Consider the following 16,155-nt stretch of genomic DNA (forward strand, 5'->3'; position numbering starts at 1 on the left):
TCTTTCCCGGGGGCTTAGCCCTCTCCCGCTGGCTCCGCCCTCCGCGCCGGTTCATGTTCGCGCCCTCCTCCCTCTCTCGCTCCCGTCATGCTCCGGGCGGCGGGAATTTCGGAGCGGGCGGGCTCCTCTCGCTTTCTGCCTTCCCCGCCCGCCCGCCCGGGAGCGGCCGCCGGAGCCGGGTAAGGCCTCGCCGGCGCGCAGCCTGCCGTCGCCGGTCCTCTCTCTGTAGGAGCTCGCATCGACCCCCGCCGGGCCGGGCGGAGAGGGCCTTAACCGCCGTCCACGGCTTTTCAGGGGGCGGAAGGCGGGCCGGGCCCCGCTGCCGCCTCAGCCCGCGGGGAGAGCCGCCGGGCGCGGGGAAGGGGGTGGTGGGGCCCGGCCCGAGGCTGTGAGGGGCGGCGGGGGCGGCTCGGCTTGGCCGGGAACCCCCCCCACCACCTCAGCCGGTGAGGGAGGCCGCTCTGCGGGGCGCCTGAGCCGGGCGAGGGGCGTCGCTTGGTAGCCCGAAAGCTGCGTGAGACCCGGCTGCGGTTCGCTCGGGGTCCCGGCGGAGGGAGGGAGCCTCCTTGGCGGCAAGGTGACTGGACTCTTCAGAGAACTTTCGCTTTAAAGAGGCTTTGCGATTTCGACCAAGAACGAGTTGTATTTATTAATAAAGCCTGCACGGGCGTGAAGGCTCTTAAATTGGAGAATTCAAAGCACCGTTGCTTTCCAGTCCCCTCGGTGGATTTGTGGAGCTGACGCCTCCAGTTCAACCGCACAAACAGTGCGTGTATGGTTTGGTTTGGTTTGGTTTCTTTGAATTTATATTACGCCGCGTAACTGTTGACGAGCAGAGAATTCACGCTTTGTTAAATCAGCCCTAGAATGCACTTCTGAAATCTTTCTGTTACGTAAATCTCTCAATGCAAAATTGCTTAACTTCATTTTAATCTGTGAGATTAAATGACATGCTGGCCTTGTGTTCTCGAATTAGTCGATCTCATTGCTTTGCAATGTATAGTTTTCCTTGTTCTTAAGGATCAGTTCAGCTAGTCCCAAAAAGATTTAATTTTTTTTGTTGTCATTTGCTTTTGTAGATGGAAAATTTCCAGATAGGTTAAAATTTCTGCAGAGAAATAATCCTGACAAAAATGGAGACGCACACGGTTTTCTTGTAGAGGAATATCCATAAAGATAAACGAAGATGTTTCTGGGTAAGCAAGAACACTTACTGTCCTACAACGGTGAAGTCCTTATATTTCAGCTGTCAAAACCAAAACATGTCGAGGGAGCAGCTGATAAAACAATGAATTTATGTGTCAGAAGAATGTCATTCAACAGAGACACTAAGCTGTTTGTTCAGAAGTCTTCTGGATTATTCAGCATGCGTGCCAGTCATTTAAAAATTGAAATAATTTGTTGTAGCTGCGCAACGGATTCCAGAACAGGGATTATTCTTCCCTGCATTTTGATGAAAAAGAAAAAACGGAACAATGTTTTCAGATACCTTTTATTGTTGCTTCACGGCTCAAATCAATTTGAGCAGTCCTTTTATTTTAAATTGGATTATGAGCTGAAAGAAGACATCAGGTTGTTTACTGGCCCTTCAGTCTTGTGGAGGCATGCCAACAAGCTGTTCTACATCTCTTCTGACACCTGCACAGTTCTAAGTGCTCCTGTTCAGCTGTCTTCTGTTGTGTGGACAGGTGAAATTGCAGATGAAGGCACTGTTGTCTTAGGGACAGGAACTGCTTGCCTGCCAGAGAGTGAAGATGAGGATGAGTTTTCCACTTCAGACAGAGCCATCTGGGGTAGCGAGTTCTTTGGATATGCAGTTAAAACACAAAAAATGCTAACTGGCACATGCTTTATGCCTCATGCTTATAGCAGAGTGGTATCTTCTGTCTACGTCTGCAAGAATGAGATATCGAAAAAACAGCTCCGAATATCACTTGTTGCCATAACCCACAAGAATCAGCTTATTTGGTTCCAAGATGGTCTCCCTAAAGGTGTTTGTGAGCTTCCTTATGAGAAACCATGTTCAGTAAAAACAGCTGTAACCAGTAGCAGTGATTTGCTATTTATTGTGTCTTTTGCCTCCGGAAATATCTGTGTTGTACAGAGGAGAGACAGCTTACAGGTATTTGTGACTTTAAACAACTCGCTTTTACTACTGTATCTATTTTGTCTATATCGTCTCATTGGAAGCTTCTGCAACTTAAAAGCTATGTGTTTAAATTCTATAGATTTTTTTTGTTGTTGTTATTGTTGCTTCTGTTAACCTGTCTAAAATATGAGATTGTTTTGCTTTCATTGTTTGTTTATATATCTGAAAATAAACCCTGGATTCTATTGTTTAATGATACATTTTATGAATCTGAGCCAAAGCTTCTGTTGCTAATTGAAAACTTCCATAGCATGAGAATCTGAAGCTGTAAGATAGTTATGAGTGTGCCTACATAATTTGTGTTAAAGTGAAAGCAAACTGATATCATTGCAAAGCATAAACTTCTCACTGGAATTTAAAAGCCTTTTGAGTCTCACTTCCTAGTAACAAAAAATATTGTTTCATCAAAAAGACAAGAAGAGGCCTTGGTTTTGTTTCCTAAAGTCAGGAGGGGCAAAGTTAACTGCTAGGGTTTTGTAATACTCTGTCAAGAAGACTTACATAACTCAGGAAATGAAAGTTTGTCCTATTTAGTCATCAGCATTATTGTACAAATTTGTCTTTATCTCTCAAACATATTTAAGTATGCAATGCAACAAAGATATTTCTGAATGTCAAAGGTATAATGTCTTTAACTGGTCTGCAAGTATTACTGGTTCTAAATGAATGTTACAGCATTCAGCTACTAAGCTGTTTGACTACACTGAAAAGTTCTCTGCAACCTGTATTCTGGAAAATGATCTTTAAAGACAAATGGCTGATTTTTCCCTGAGTCACATGGGCTCTAAATGATAAAGTGAGAGCTTGAAACTTCTTAAAATTCTGTATTCTGCACACCTGAATAGGCTGCCTTTTTATAAACAGCAAGCTTCACCAAAACGAAATCTCAAATACAAGATATATTCAAATACATGTGTCTTAAAACCTCTTCTACTGTAGGTGGCTTCCAAATGGCAAAAAGTGAAGTCTGTTCTGGTGGATGATTTTACTGGCTCTGGAAGCGAGCAACTGTTACTTGTTTTGAAGGATGACTCCAATACAGAAGTGTTAAGTACATTCATACTAACAGATCTTGGAGAGGTCAACTATGCAGTAAGTTCAACTTGCCTTTTCTCAGCTACTCAGTCTGTGCTTACTAAATTAAGAAAACCTCAACAAATTGTTAAAGTATTGGTGCAAAGTGAAATTGGATGTGTGCTGTGAAATGCCCTGAAGTTTGAATATTCCCCGCTGTAATCGTAAGATATCTAAAGAGATTATTCTAGTTCCTTGTTAGCATCAACATTCTTTTGGGAAATTAAAGGAATGCAGTTGAAAACACTTCACATATGTAACAGGTTTGCTACAATGCTTACCTTTTGGTTAAGAACTCTTAATTAAGGCCATAGTGCTTGTTAATTATCTTCTTATAATTGGTCTTTCCATTATGTACTGTCAAACTCCAGTTGCTTTCAGAAGATAAGATTTTTCTTTTAAAGTGCATACTGTGGTTCTGCTGGGTTTCTGTATTTTCCCCCAGATTTTTATAATGCCATGTAATAGCCTGTACCTTACTTTCAGCTTTTTAATTAAATCAGTGTTTTGGTTTGGTTTTTTAGAGTGGTATTAATTATAAACATGATGTTCCTGCTGCAGAAGGATTGCAAGAGAATGGTTTGCTTACTGTCCAAGCCCTTGAAACAAGATTACAGGTTTGTACTCGATAGTTCTGCCTCCACGTTTTCTCCAAATTACTTTTCGGTATTATTACATTTTTCTAAAGGGTGAGGATAATGATACTGTTTTTATTGGAGAAGTGGTTCAGGGAGAAGACAACATTGTTAAGTATCCATTCTTGCATCAGTGGTCATCTGTGTTTCAGTTCTCTCAGTTGTTACAAATTCATTTGGGTCATTGGAAGGGTCTAATTTAATTTTAATTAAAAGTTTGAGATAATGCTGAAGATAACCTATCAAAGCTTCAGAACAGTAATTTTACTCATAGATGTTTAAATACCATTTTAGTAAAATTAGAACATTTGCTTCTTTTGCTCCACATTACATACTTTGAGAAAGTGTAGTGTCAGGTTCCCAGTGAGTGGTAGTTAATCCTTAAAGAGCAGCGTTATGGTCTGTTTCTTTGTCCACGGAATTCAATCAAGTTGGCTTTTACTTTTGCCCAAATTAGTGACCATGGTTATTTCACCACCTGGTGATGTTTTTCCTCCTGTTACTAGCAGTTTTATAAGGATAATTTTGCAAAGTGCAGTAGATGAAGCTAAAATGTATCCTTCTTATAATTAGCATCATTTATAAAACAAGCCCGGGGAAACTTTGCAGAGTCCAAGTAATCAATGGCAATATATCTTTGCCTGTCTTGCTTTCTACCTTTCATCCTGTTAATAAACACCCAGCATACTCTCCAAGATGTTCTTTTGCAGTATTGTGCCTTGGCCTATACCATAGGGGTAATAACTGACAAAATAGGAAGATTATTTAACAAAAAAAGAAAAAAAGCTTTATGAGATAGCATAAATCTCAAATTGAGTCAATAGTGTGAGGCTATTGTTTGCTCAGAGTGCTTTAAGTATGATAGGTGGTAATTATTCCTGTCATTTGAGAATTAGTGAAAACTTAAGTAAGATATTGTGGCAATTCTATCTCCAGCCTTTAAAAATGAAGCAAATTAACTGGCAAAAGTTTAGTACTGGAAGAAAAGGAGGACTATGACCTATTAGGAAAAGACTGAAAAAGAAAAGACTTTTCTAGTTCTAATTACAAAAAAGGTGTCTAAAGAGATATTATACATCTTCCAAAAGATAAAAGCTGTTGTATGGAGAACATGGGACAATATGTTTTTTTCCTTCCTGGAAGGCACAAGAAAGTAGAAGTTGGATTAATTTTGAGGACCTTTTGAGGTCCCTTCCAACCATTTGCACATTAGAGGCCCATTGGCTTTTACATGCAGAAATACAAGCTTCCTTCCAAATGCACTTTTTTTCTGTTTCTGGATTCTTTTGGGTAGTCATATATTTTAAAACTGATTTCTTTGCTGCTGCATTATTTCCCTACTCATTATATTACTTTCCTCCTTTACAAAACAGAAATTAGTTTCAATCTCCCTCATTTGTGGTTTCTTCCACTGTTGTAATGAAGATTGTCCACCCTGTCATTGACGGCTATATGTTCTATGTAACTATGTTCTATGACTTTGTTCTTGTAATACACCAGCTGGTACAGCTCTGTGAATCTGTGTTAGGATCAAATGAATAGTCTGTTTTGCCTATTAGTGGTTCTGCTGGAACAAGCCACTGGCTGGAGATTTTGCATATCATCTGCTGATAAAGTTCTTCTTACAGACACAGAATCCTTCAAAAGACCTTATTTATTTAAAGATCTTTTCGATCTCTAATTTTCAAAGTCACATGCTAGCACAAGCATTGTAAGCAAGTTGAAAATCTTCAAATGTTTTAATGCCGTAAATCCTTGAAATTGTCATGCTGACAAATTTGGAAGTAGGTGGAGATATTTCTTTTTAACCTTACTGTTGTTTCCTGGCTGAGATTTCCATTGTTCTCCATTGTGTATGTTCCTCTGAACAGTGAAGTACTCTTGCTGGTTTTTGTCATCTGATGTATAACTGAATTTCAAGGATGATTGTTTTGATGCAATAGTGCATTGATCCTGCTTAACTTGGGAATTTCCAAAGGTTATTTAGCCTTGGAGTGGTGCCTCTTGATATTTATCATAAAAATTCAGGTCTTCTAGAAATTTGCAATCAAATATGTTTTGACAGTCTCTATGGAATCTCGTCTTTTAGGGCAAAATGAAATAGCAAATGCAGCCCTTTTTCACACTCTGTTGCTTACCCCTTATTTCACATCTGTGTAGCTCTTTTCTAGCCATGTGAGAACTTCAGCAGGACTGAATTGTGGTCCACTGCATATAGGTAGGCTGCATTTTAGTTATACACAGCAATACATGTAAGTTGCATTTTGCAGGTAGTGAAATTGAAAAATATATCAGTCTGTGCATTTTTTAAGTGTTCTATGTTTATCTTGTATGCAGTCTTTTGGACCTGAATCTGGTCTTTTCTCCTCTGGAGATTTTTTTTCTTTAACACTCATTTCAGTATCTTCTGAAGACTTCCTTTGGCAGAGTATTGCAGTTACATTACAACAGCTGAGGTTACAGGGTTTCTCATGGGTTTAGTTGATTTTTCTGGCAGAAATACCATGAGTCAGAAGTGTCTTTTTATGTCCACTGACCTGTTCTCCCCCCAAGTATTTTACAGTTTTGTAAGGACTGTAAAGCCAAATTCTTTTACCTATGATTAACTTGCTTCCTTTGACTTGGTTTGCCTGGTTTGGGGCAGGTATTTTTTTAATCCTCACTGCTGATTCATTGAATTGCTGCAGTGTCTTAATTGTTTTGTTCTCATTCTGATAATGCTGATTTGGTGGTGGGTAGAAAGTTAGTTAAGAAATGTTCGGTATGTTTGATTTTTTTATTACTGTTTTTGGGGAATGTTTTAAGTATTTGGTTTTCTATCTGTTGCTGTAGATTGGCCCATTTTCTTTTTGATGTTTTTTCATAAGGGCTCTAAGTCACTTTAAAAACATAGAACCATTTTTTTACCATTTGAGTATCTTCAGCCTATAGATCTCTGAATTATGTTTCCCTCCAGCTTTTTTGTCTACTGTTTCCATTTTACCTTTGCTTTTCTCAATATTTTTTAGTCTTATCAATCATGAATCTTCCTTTCCATTTTATTTCCTTTGTAAAAGTGCCACCATTCTTGGCTCAGTTTTAGCTCTGTATGTATGGGTATTAATTTATTTTTTTATGAATACTGCAACTTTAGTTGCAATATGTCAAAGCACTTGGCTGTTCTACTTACTACTAAGCCTCTGCGTTAATTTGCTTTGCTTTTGACAGTGATTCATCTGTTCTGCTGCTCATGTTGAATTTACTCACAGCTGTATTGCGTTCGGCTCTGCACTGCTTTGTTTTTATGTTGACGTTTATTTTCTATTTTCAGGTGATCTAGTTTTATTCTCTTAGTTTCACAATGCAAAGATTGTGACTTCTGCGGATGCTTGGTGCTCAGTACGTATTGGTATATGGCAGAAAGGATGTGCATGTCACTTGTTCCAGAGAGAGATGATGGGGGGTGCTACCCAGTCTTAGGTTTGCCATGTGGTAAATTTCAGGTCTCTTTCTTTTGTTGCTTTATGAGGAAAAAGAGCTTGCAAAAGTTAGATTGGTCAGCAAGCATACATTGGTGAATCTTTGGCCATTTTGACTGCTTCTCAGTCTGTGCATTCCCATTTGCTCTCTGTTTCTTAGTTGTTTATTCAGTAGTTACCAGTGGGAGTAAGTCATGGTTTGGTATTCTGATGACCTCAGTTAGGAAGGTATTATAGAAACATCTTTGGTTTTAGCTCTTCTTTTTCTTCTGGCTGAAGTCTGGTACTGGATTATTGCTTGGAATCTGGTACCTATGATGCATGGTTTGATAGGTGGCAAATCATTTTTTTACAGAACCTATCATGATGAGTGCTACTTGCTCTAAATGCCCTTTGCCATTGTAGTGTGAGCAGAGGGTATCACTTTGCTTGCATGAAGTGCTTTTTGTTCAGGCTTGTCAGTTGGTTATGATTGATCGTGAATTGGTTTTTTGTTTGGTTTTGTTTGTTTGGGGGCGGAAGCTTGGCTTTGCATTCCAGTGGTGAGCTTTGTTCTCTCTTTGGTAGCACTGGACTTCTCAGGATCTTGCTTTCCAGAGAATAGCTTTTGTGGAGCTTTCCTAAAATCTTAGAAGCTGGTGCTGGCATGCTTTTCTTTTTTCTTTTTTTTTTTTCTTTTTTTTCTTTTTCTTTTTTTTAACTGGGACTACCCTGCATGTATGTCTGTTTGTAAAACTGTCAACTCTTCAGTCTATTTGCTTAACCAATAATCAATACAAGTCTTCAGAAGAAATCAAAACTGATATCTTCCAATGGAATAGTGAAGCAGGAACAATAATAAAAGAGACAAACATGTACATAATATGATAAAGTTTACCTTACAAGTTTATCTTAAACTCTCTTTAATATTGAGAGGCCAAGGTTTAGATTCATATTTTGGCAGCAGAGTAGCCTGACTTGAACTTTTTTTAGAAGCATTACTTGAGGAACATCATGATCTTGGCTTGTGATACTTGCATAAAATTGGAAAGCTGAAAAGACATCTTGGTAGCTTCAATATCAGTTCTTATTTGCAGTAGACCTAAGCATAAGTTTCATGATAATTTTTTCTTTTACAGGCTGGTTGCACTTCTGTTCGAGAACTACAGCAGCATTTAAGACTCAAAAAGAAGGTTATTCTTGAATCTTGCAGAGCATTAATAGATCTTGTTGAAGAAAGAACCCATATTCTACCAACTGCAAAAGAGGTAAAATGCAGAGGAGAGTACAGATCACTTCTGAATTCTGCTGAGCCATTTGTAGAGGGTGCTTCCCTCAACCACTTGTTGCTTTCACTGGTAGGGATTGCTACTATTAAAACTCATTAATCTGCTTCTTAATTCTGGTTCATTACCTTCATCTGTCAATGTACATAGATAAGAGTAAATTTAGTTCTCTTTACTTGAAACTGATTTGCATAATACCTCCTGACAACTGAGTTGTATGGAGGAGTAACCTTTAACAAAGAGTTAGTGACAAACAGTAGGAGGAGTGTAGTCTTAATTGGCACGGTTGCCTAGATATTGAATATCTGTCTGTAGTGTAACATTACGAAAAATGAGCTGTCATAGATCTGTGTAAGTAAAATTGATTTTATGATGGGGGCAGAGTGAACTGTGGGCTGAGAAGGTGGTGGAGGTTGGGAAAATGTTATCTTAATATGTTGCTCAAAATAAGCCTCCTAATTTACTTGAAATGGAGTTGATGTCCCTTTCAGTTAATGTTGTGATCCCTTTCAAGTCAGCCAGGTTTAGACAACAAAATTTCAAGCAATTAATACAGTAATATAAAATAAATTCTAGTACCTTAAATCTTCTTTGGACAATTAATTCTATGGTAGTTCAAGATTTATACACGTGATGGTTACAAGGAGAGAATGAGTTGTGCTTTTCCACGATATCACGTGTTTTAAGAAAATGAAATTCTATCCTTTTAATCTGTTGATGATAATAAACTAGTTTATATAGAGTTCATTTTATGTATCTTAAAAGCACCTCCAGCAATCATTTGTGCTAAAACACAAGGTAATGCAGTATAGGAAGAACTAATATCTCCACTTAATTTATCTAAAAAAATCATTTTTCTGTAAGGAAGGTCTTGTCTCTCTCTGGGATGACGTAGAAAATCCTCCTCATTCTCTTAGTAAAGAGACATCATTGGCGTCTAAAGTCCCAGAGCACTTCATAGAAAAATTGTGGCAGCGTGTTGTGGGTGACAGCTTGGTAGTTGGAGTAGAACTAACTGCATCATTTTACTTGTAAGTATATAAATTTATCTAATAATTTAATTGAGTAATTTTCTAGAAACTGAATTTGCAGGTTAAGCTCTGTAGTAGCAAGAGTGGATTTTTGAGCTTTGAACTTTCTCATTTTGAACATCTGTATATAAAGTGTTTCAAGTGTATGTCTTGTCAGTATTGCTGCTGCTTGTCTCTCTCTAACACTGTGCAAAAAAATATGTTGTATAGCCAAAAATCAGTTATGTCAGTATAACCACATCATTGCTGGAGGCTTTCTACAACAGAGTTTTCTTTGACAAAAATTATGGTTCTCTATAGTCCATGTTGACATAGCTATGCTGACATCAGTATGTGGTATAGGTAAAGCTCTGTCTTAGCCATACAGGTCCTGATGCCTTACTGTTAACATCTTGCCATTCCTAAAGAGTGATTTGCTTAAAGAAGTGCAGAAGAAAACATTTTAAATTCTCTGATCAACTTAATAAATACTCAGTTTTTTAATTGAACTATGCTACAGTCATGTATCCAATCAAATAAAATATTTGCTAAGCTTATGTATTGTGTAAATTATGTGGAACAAACAGCCATACAATACTTAAGCCTTCAAAATTATTTGTTTATTCTTATTATTGTCTTTAAAATTCTTTGTTTATTCTGTTCATTTTAATTACTCAGTTCTAGTTGTAAATACTCCTTATATAATTTCCCCCTTACAGGGAGGGAGCTCATTTGGAACAGAGTTTAAAAAAACAGGATTACATGAAACATAAATTTAGAATGTGCATTGTGTAATGTAAACTTTGGTGGAGTCAGAACTTACCTTTTGACCTATATTCCCACAAGCAGTGTAGCTGAGACTGTGTTAGGGTAAGCTTAAATACTATTGATGCCACTGAAAATCATTCAAGTGGTTGTGAGGGGACCTGACCTGTTACGCCCTTTGGCCATTCTGCTGGAGCTGCGGGTATACTATTTCTCAACTGCCAGATTGCTATAACTTTACAAGAACATTGACCTCATCTTCTTGAAAGCCTCTGTTAAGAGCCACTGAGGCAAGAGATTGTTTTTGCCTTTCCAGTGTTTATTCTTTCAGCTTTGATGATGATGACATCATTTTTGAAAATGAAATGCCTAATTCCTGTATAACTTCAGAAATTCTCAAAAGATTTGGAACCATTCTTTGAAAACCAGCAGCAATATTGCCCTCTCCCCCATTTTTACAGTTGAGAAAAGATCTGTGAAGATTAAGTCATTTAACAAAGGTTACCTGGTAGGCTAGCAGCAGAACCTAGGTCTTCTGGGCTCCAGTTCAGTACTATATACAACAACCTGTGGTTCTGGGGAAAAGGGCTTGCTTTCTCTCCAACCCCAACACTGTAAGTCTTTACTGATTATTTTTGTGCTTCCTACTAAATGCAAGATTGCAGTGATGTTTTAGATTGCATTGTGAGGTGGTGATACTTCTTCATAAAGAAAATTAGACATTCATAAGACTTTCAGATGTCAGTGACATCTTGAGACTGAATTGACTGACAGAATAAAATATTCATTAAGAGAGGATCTGAAACAGTAATATTAGGATTTCATTGAAAGAACCCTGTGTTGAATAAATACAGTACTGCATACATTTCAGGAAATTACTGCATGTTTAAGGTAATAGTATTTTAAACCTTTTAGTTTACTCTCTACATTCAATTTTGAGTATCTATTGTTTTATAGAACATCAGAAGAGCTTTTAGTCATCAAAGAGAGCAGAATTGATACTTTGTGTATTTTTTTATTAAAAGAAAGTTAAGTCTTTAAAAATAAATTATAAATGTCGTAAAGTATTGGCATGGATTGTGTGGAATTTTCAACATTTTCTGGGTGAATTAGACATCCAAATTCTTTAAGTTGAAATGAGGCATCTAACTCCTAGAAGCTCTTAGAAAATTCAGTCCACGTTTTAAAAATCTTTATACTAAGCTTAGATGAAATAGTCATTTGAAAGACTTATACTTTTTGCACTGTCTATGACTTAACCTGGAATGATACTGGAGTTTTTGGTAGTCTTAAATGTCTGTATATATCTTCAAAGTTCTTGTTATTTGTCAGATGGCAAAATACAAACTGGGAGTGCAGTCATCTTATATGGATTTTCACAGGTCACTGAGTGATGTCAGTTTATCTTTAGTGATGGATCAAGACTTCTCTTTGATTTCTCCGGTTATCAAGTGTCGAAATAAAATCATTAAGCTGAACAAAGCATTCTCAGCATTGTCTGTCTCCTCGTGTCAAATTGAGCCTCCTCCAAAAAAGATGAAATTGGACTTGCATAGCAAGAATGATCTGAAAAAAGAGTTTCCTAAGAGATGTTCACAGGTTCAGCTGGATGGAGCAAAGACGGTCATTGCTGTTACCAGCCTTTCACCATTATTGGCATTTCATCATGTGTGTTGTGTAGTGCTTCTACATGCAAAGAAACAAAAACGTCAGAATGATAGTTTACAGGAGAGCAAAAACATTACTGTACTCTGTGGGAAAATTTTCTTAAGTCTGGAAGATATTTCAAATGGAAAATATTCCGTAAAGATGCTAAGGGATAATAGTTACTGCACAGGTAAATGGATTGATATAATTTGGATTCATAAATATATGGTTGATTCTTCTGTTTACTCTAGGTGATGCCAAGCTAAGTTTTCAAGGTGTAATCATATCTGTCTCTTTGAACACAAACTGCATAGACCTTTTGTGAGTTAAAAGCAGGGTGAAATACAAGATGGAACAGTTTTCAAAATGGAAAAAAAATGTTAAGTGATTTGCTGTAAGGTTTTGTGCTAGCATTGGTGCTGAAGTGTATCTGAAAAGGTTAATTTTGAAGATAAGTCCAAGTATAGAATGCTGAAGCCTGCATTTTTTCTATAAATAAGATATTTCCTGTTGATTAGATACATACATTTTTTCTGACATAGTATTACCTCTTAAATACTACTAAAGTAATTGAAGCTCTTCCTTCTCTGCATGTCTATTAAGGTCATTTATTTTCCTTTCTTTTAATATTCCTGATTGAATTGATTTTGAACTGGGCTTCTGCTCATGTTGCAAAATATCCTTTTGATTGAGTGCAATGAATTTTAATTTCTTTCTTCCTGTAATGCTGTTTCATTGGCTAAAGCCAATGTGTCATGTTACTATTGCAGGAGGCTATTAATAGTCTTCTTTTGGCAAGGTGCTGTTTCTCTTTAGCACTTTCATTATATAGGTGGGGCTCTGTTAATAAGCTAACTATTTTGCTTGACTGAAGTAAGTATAAGAATTTAGGTGAGAAGAAAATTCCCAGAGAACGCCTGAACACAGGTGCAAACTATTCATGTAAAACTGGGAATGTGAACCAAAAATCTGAGCACATTTAATGCATGCAATGTAATCAAAATATTTAGGTCAAATACCTTTTTTACTGTATTTTGTTGCAGGTTCCATGGAAGATATACTTGCTGTCCTTGCAGTATCTGTCAGATTCTCCTTTCAGATTGTGTCTTCTGGCTGCACATTGACTCCGGTAAATTCATGGTTACTGGGAGAAATGGAGTGCACACCATTTAAAGAATGCCATGACAGCATATTCTGTCATAAAGCAGGAAATGTGTACGGTACAGTTTTTAACTGGACCCTGAAAAATCCATTTGAAGGAGTTCTAACGTTATTTTGCAGGTAAAATTGCACAAAAAGTGTAGAGTATATTCATCTTGCATACACACTTTTTTATCTTGACACTATTTCTTACTGGTACCATAAACAATGGCCAAAATCATAACCAATAGGCTTCTAATATAATGGTATGATAACCATCAGCAATAACAGAATTATTTTCAAATCAGAACTATGGCAAAACCTGAACTGCATTGTTGAATTTTGTCTAGGGTAGCACACTGAATTACAAATAAGTCTAGTCTCCATTAATATCTGCTTGGTACTATTTCTTTTGTTCATTTCACTGTCTCATAATTTTATATTAATTTTTCTTACATTATTCTTAATATAATATATATAGTTTTTCTTCAACATCTGTTGATTTAAAAAAAATTCCTTAAGGGGATGTTAAAAACAACAACAAAAAAAAACCCCAAACAACAACAAACCCCAAGTTATACTAAATTTAAATATATTGCTATGTCACTTTGTAGTTTAGTACTGCAACATAAATTTAGTCTAATTTTGTACATGTTTCTGATATATTTATTTCCTATCTACCATGATTTTGAAAAGGAAATAATCTGAAGAGTCTCAGTGATTTCCTTTTCTTATGTAGATTCTTGGACAAATGTCTATAAAATTTCCTAAACCAGGCTAAACAAGCTAATAATACTGCCATAATTTAAGATTTAGCTGGATAAGGCTCACAACATAAAAAGTACTTCTTAAGTATTGATCAGTATTGCCTCTCCTGAAGAGTTCAAGCTGAAAAGTAAAAGAAAGAAAAGGTATATCTCTGAAAAGTCTCTAATTTATAGTGAGGTTCAATCTTTTACTCAAATAGGAGTTGATTTCCTTCTGTTATGTAAGAGAAAAGGCTGAAATGTTTGAGAAATCAGTCAGTAAAATTTTAAGCCTCAAGACTTTTGGTTCCTTTTCAAAAGTTAGGTTACTTGATACTGTCATATTGATCCAGTTTTGCATTAATAGTTAGTGAGCTGTGTGTTTATGGTATAACTATAATTGTATTTTCTTTTTTTTTTTTTTTTTTCCCTATCTTTGGATTGATCTTTTATCTAGCTAGGATATATCTATGATAGGTAGGAGCTACAGCTGTTCTTTTTCACAGCTTTTCAGAACCAAATAAACTATATCTGTTATAAGTAGTGGATTGTTTAGATAACTAAATTGAAATAGAAGTACTTTAAGGAAAAATGCCTTTCTGATCTGGGTGAGAAAACTAGCTACTTAAGGATGCTTGTGGGGTTTTGGGGGTTATTTTTTTTTTTTTTTTTTGTCATTTGGGGTTTTTTGCTGTTTGGTTAGGGCTTTTTTCCTAAGATTATTTCCCTACCACCCAGTCAAAAGAGTTGGAGGAGTTTATCTGGCCAGACACTGGAAATAAGACTTTGGACAAACTCTACATTCCTCTTAGAATGAGGAATGTGTTACTGTGTCATATATGCTACACTGGTATCCAGGGAAGTAGGCTCCCTGATGATTAACAGCATTATTTTATCCTTGTTTCTTAATAATTTTGAATGTCTCATTTTTAAGTGCAACTTTCCCTCACCAGTGACTGTTTAAAAAAGATAGGGAGTTGACCACCTAATAGCAATGTTGTACATACCTATTGATAGTGACAATCTATGAATACAACTGACTTTTTTCTGCCCCTAAAGGTAGCCCAGACAATATATTTCCTTTGTGCTATTACATGTGGCCTTCACATACAATTAATTGCTTCTTAAAGAAACAAGTGATGCACATGTGACCCTAATCATGGACATTTATTTTAGTACAGAATATTTATGTTGCTGAAGTTTGCTTAGTGTCAATTCTTTTGACCTGCAGTGGCTAGCCTGCATGCCATTAGAAAGCCCTTGCTTACTCCTGTATGTACAGTACACATAATAGTTAAAACCCTAATCAGCATCAGTTTTTCCCTGTTGGATTTAAAGTAGCTTTGTTTTATTTTCCACTGTAGCATTTTGAAGATATAAGGTAGTTTTAATAATAATAATAATAATAATCTTATTTTACAGAAACCTGACTGTCTTGTTCCAGTGCCTTCATAGCCTTTCTAGAGTTCTCCCACCAAGCTGTGATGTAAAACTCCTGAGATCTGGAAGTAAAAGTATACTTACTGAACAGTTAGCACTGGCTTTGGAAAAAGAAATCCTCATCTTAAGGAGTTCTTTCTTCTCAAAAGAAAGTAAAGCTGAAAACAGTCTGACATGGGGCAATGAGCCTGGCAAGAAAATCAGTGATGTTCCTGTGGCTTCTTTACTGGACAGTGAGGAGGGAGTTCAGCAGTTCAGAAAGAAGCTTCAGAATGAACGGGAAGAGAGTGTGCTAAGTATGAATCAAACAATGAATGGTGCCCTTTACCAGGAAATTGCTTTGAAAATAGCAGAAGCTCAGCTCAGTTCAGATATGATTGTGTGGAGACTGAGCAAGTCCTAGAAACTATTCACTAAATTTATTTTGAATAAAGTTTTATTAAAATTATACTATTAAATAATATTTATATTTTCATGGGTACATATATTACTTTCTATTGTATAGCTCAGTTATTTCTACAGATAAATACTGGTATTTTGGTTGATGAATTGTAGCTGATTTGGCAAGAATTTAATATTTAAAAGATAGCAGAGTCATTATTTTGTTACAGATTTTGAAAATATTATTTTTAATGTATTTTCTAATAAGTCCTATTCCAAAGTCATAATTCTTGAACTATAAATTAACTATATTAGAAAAAAAAATAACAAGCATGTATTGTTTAAAATAGTCCTATTAAACTTGTAAAATGACTGTTTATGCAGGTAAAACTTAAGCTTTTTTTAGAAATCTTAAGACAGCTATAGAAAGGATCTAAGTTAAGCA

At 36.5% G+C, this 16,155-nt stretch overlaps 1 protein-coding gene across 2 annotated transcripts; it reads left to right on the forward strand.

Annotated features, from left to right (window-relative positions):
• The first annotated feature begins 71 nt into the window (after positions 1-71).
• On the forward strand, positions 72-15,777 carry FANCB (FA complementation group B). 2 transcript variants are annotated; one of them, XM_069770347.1, is made up of 9 exons: positions 72-179; positions 1,080-2,122; positions 3,089-3,241; positions 3,748-3,840; positions 8,435-8,563; positions 9,446-9,612; positions 11,739-12,193; positions 13,047-13,284; positions 15,312-15,777. In XM_069770347.1, the coding sequence occupies exons 2-9, from the start codon at positions 1,187-1,189 to the stop codon at positions 15,730-15,732; spliced, it is 2,592 nt and encodes an 863-aa protein (XP_069626448.1). In that variant the 5' UTR covers positions 72-179; positions 1,080-1,186; the 3' UTR covers positions 15,733-15,777. The 2 variants fall into 2 exon arrangements, with proteins under 2 accessions (XP_069626448.1, XP_069626449.1); XM_069770348.1 differs by lacking the exon at positions 72-179 and adding an exon at positions 241-772.
• The last annotated feature ends 378 nt before the right edge of the window (positions 15,778-16,155 follow it).

The sequence above is a fragment of the Haliaeetus albicilla genome, chromosome 25 (genome assembly GCF_947461875.1).
Source record: "Haliaeetus albicilla chromosome 25, bHalAlb1.1, whole genome shotgun sequence".
Classification (NCBI taxonomy): Eukaryota; Metazoa; Chordata; class Aves; order Accipitriformes; family Accipitridae; genus Haliaeetus; species Haliaeetus albicilla.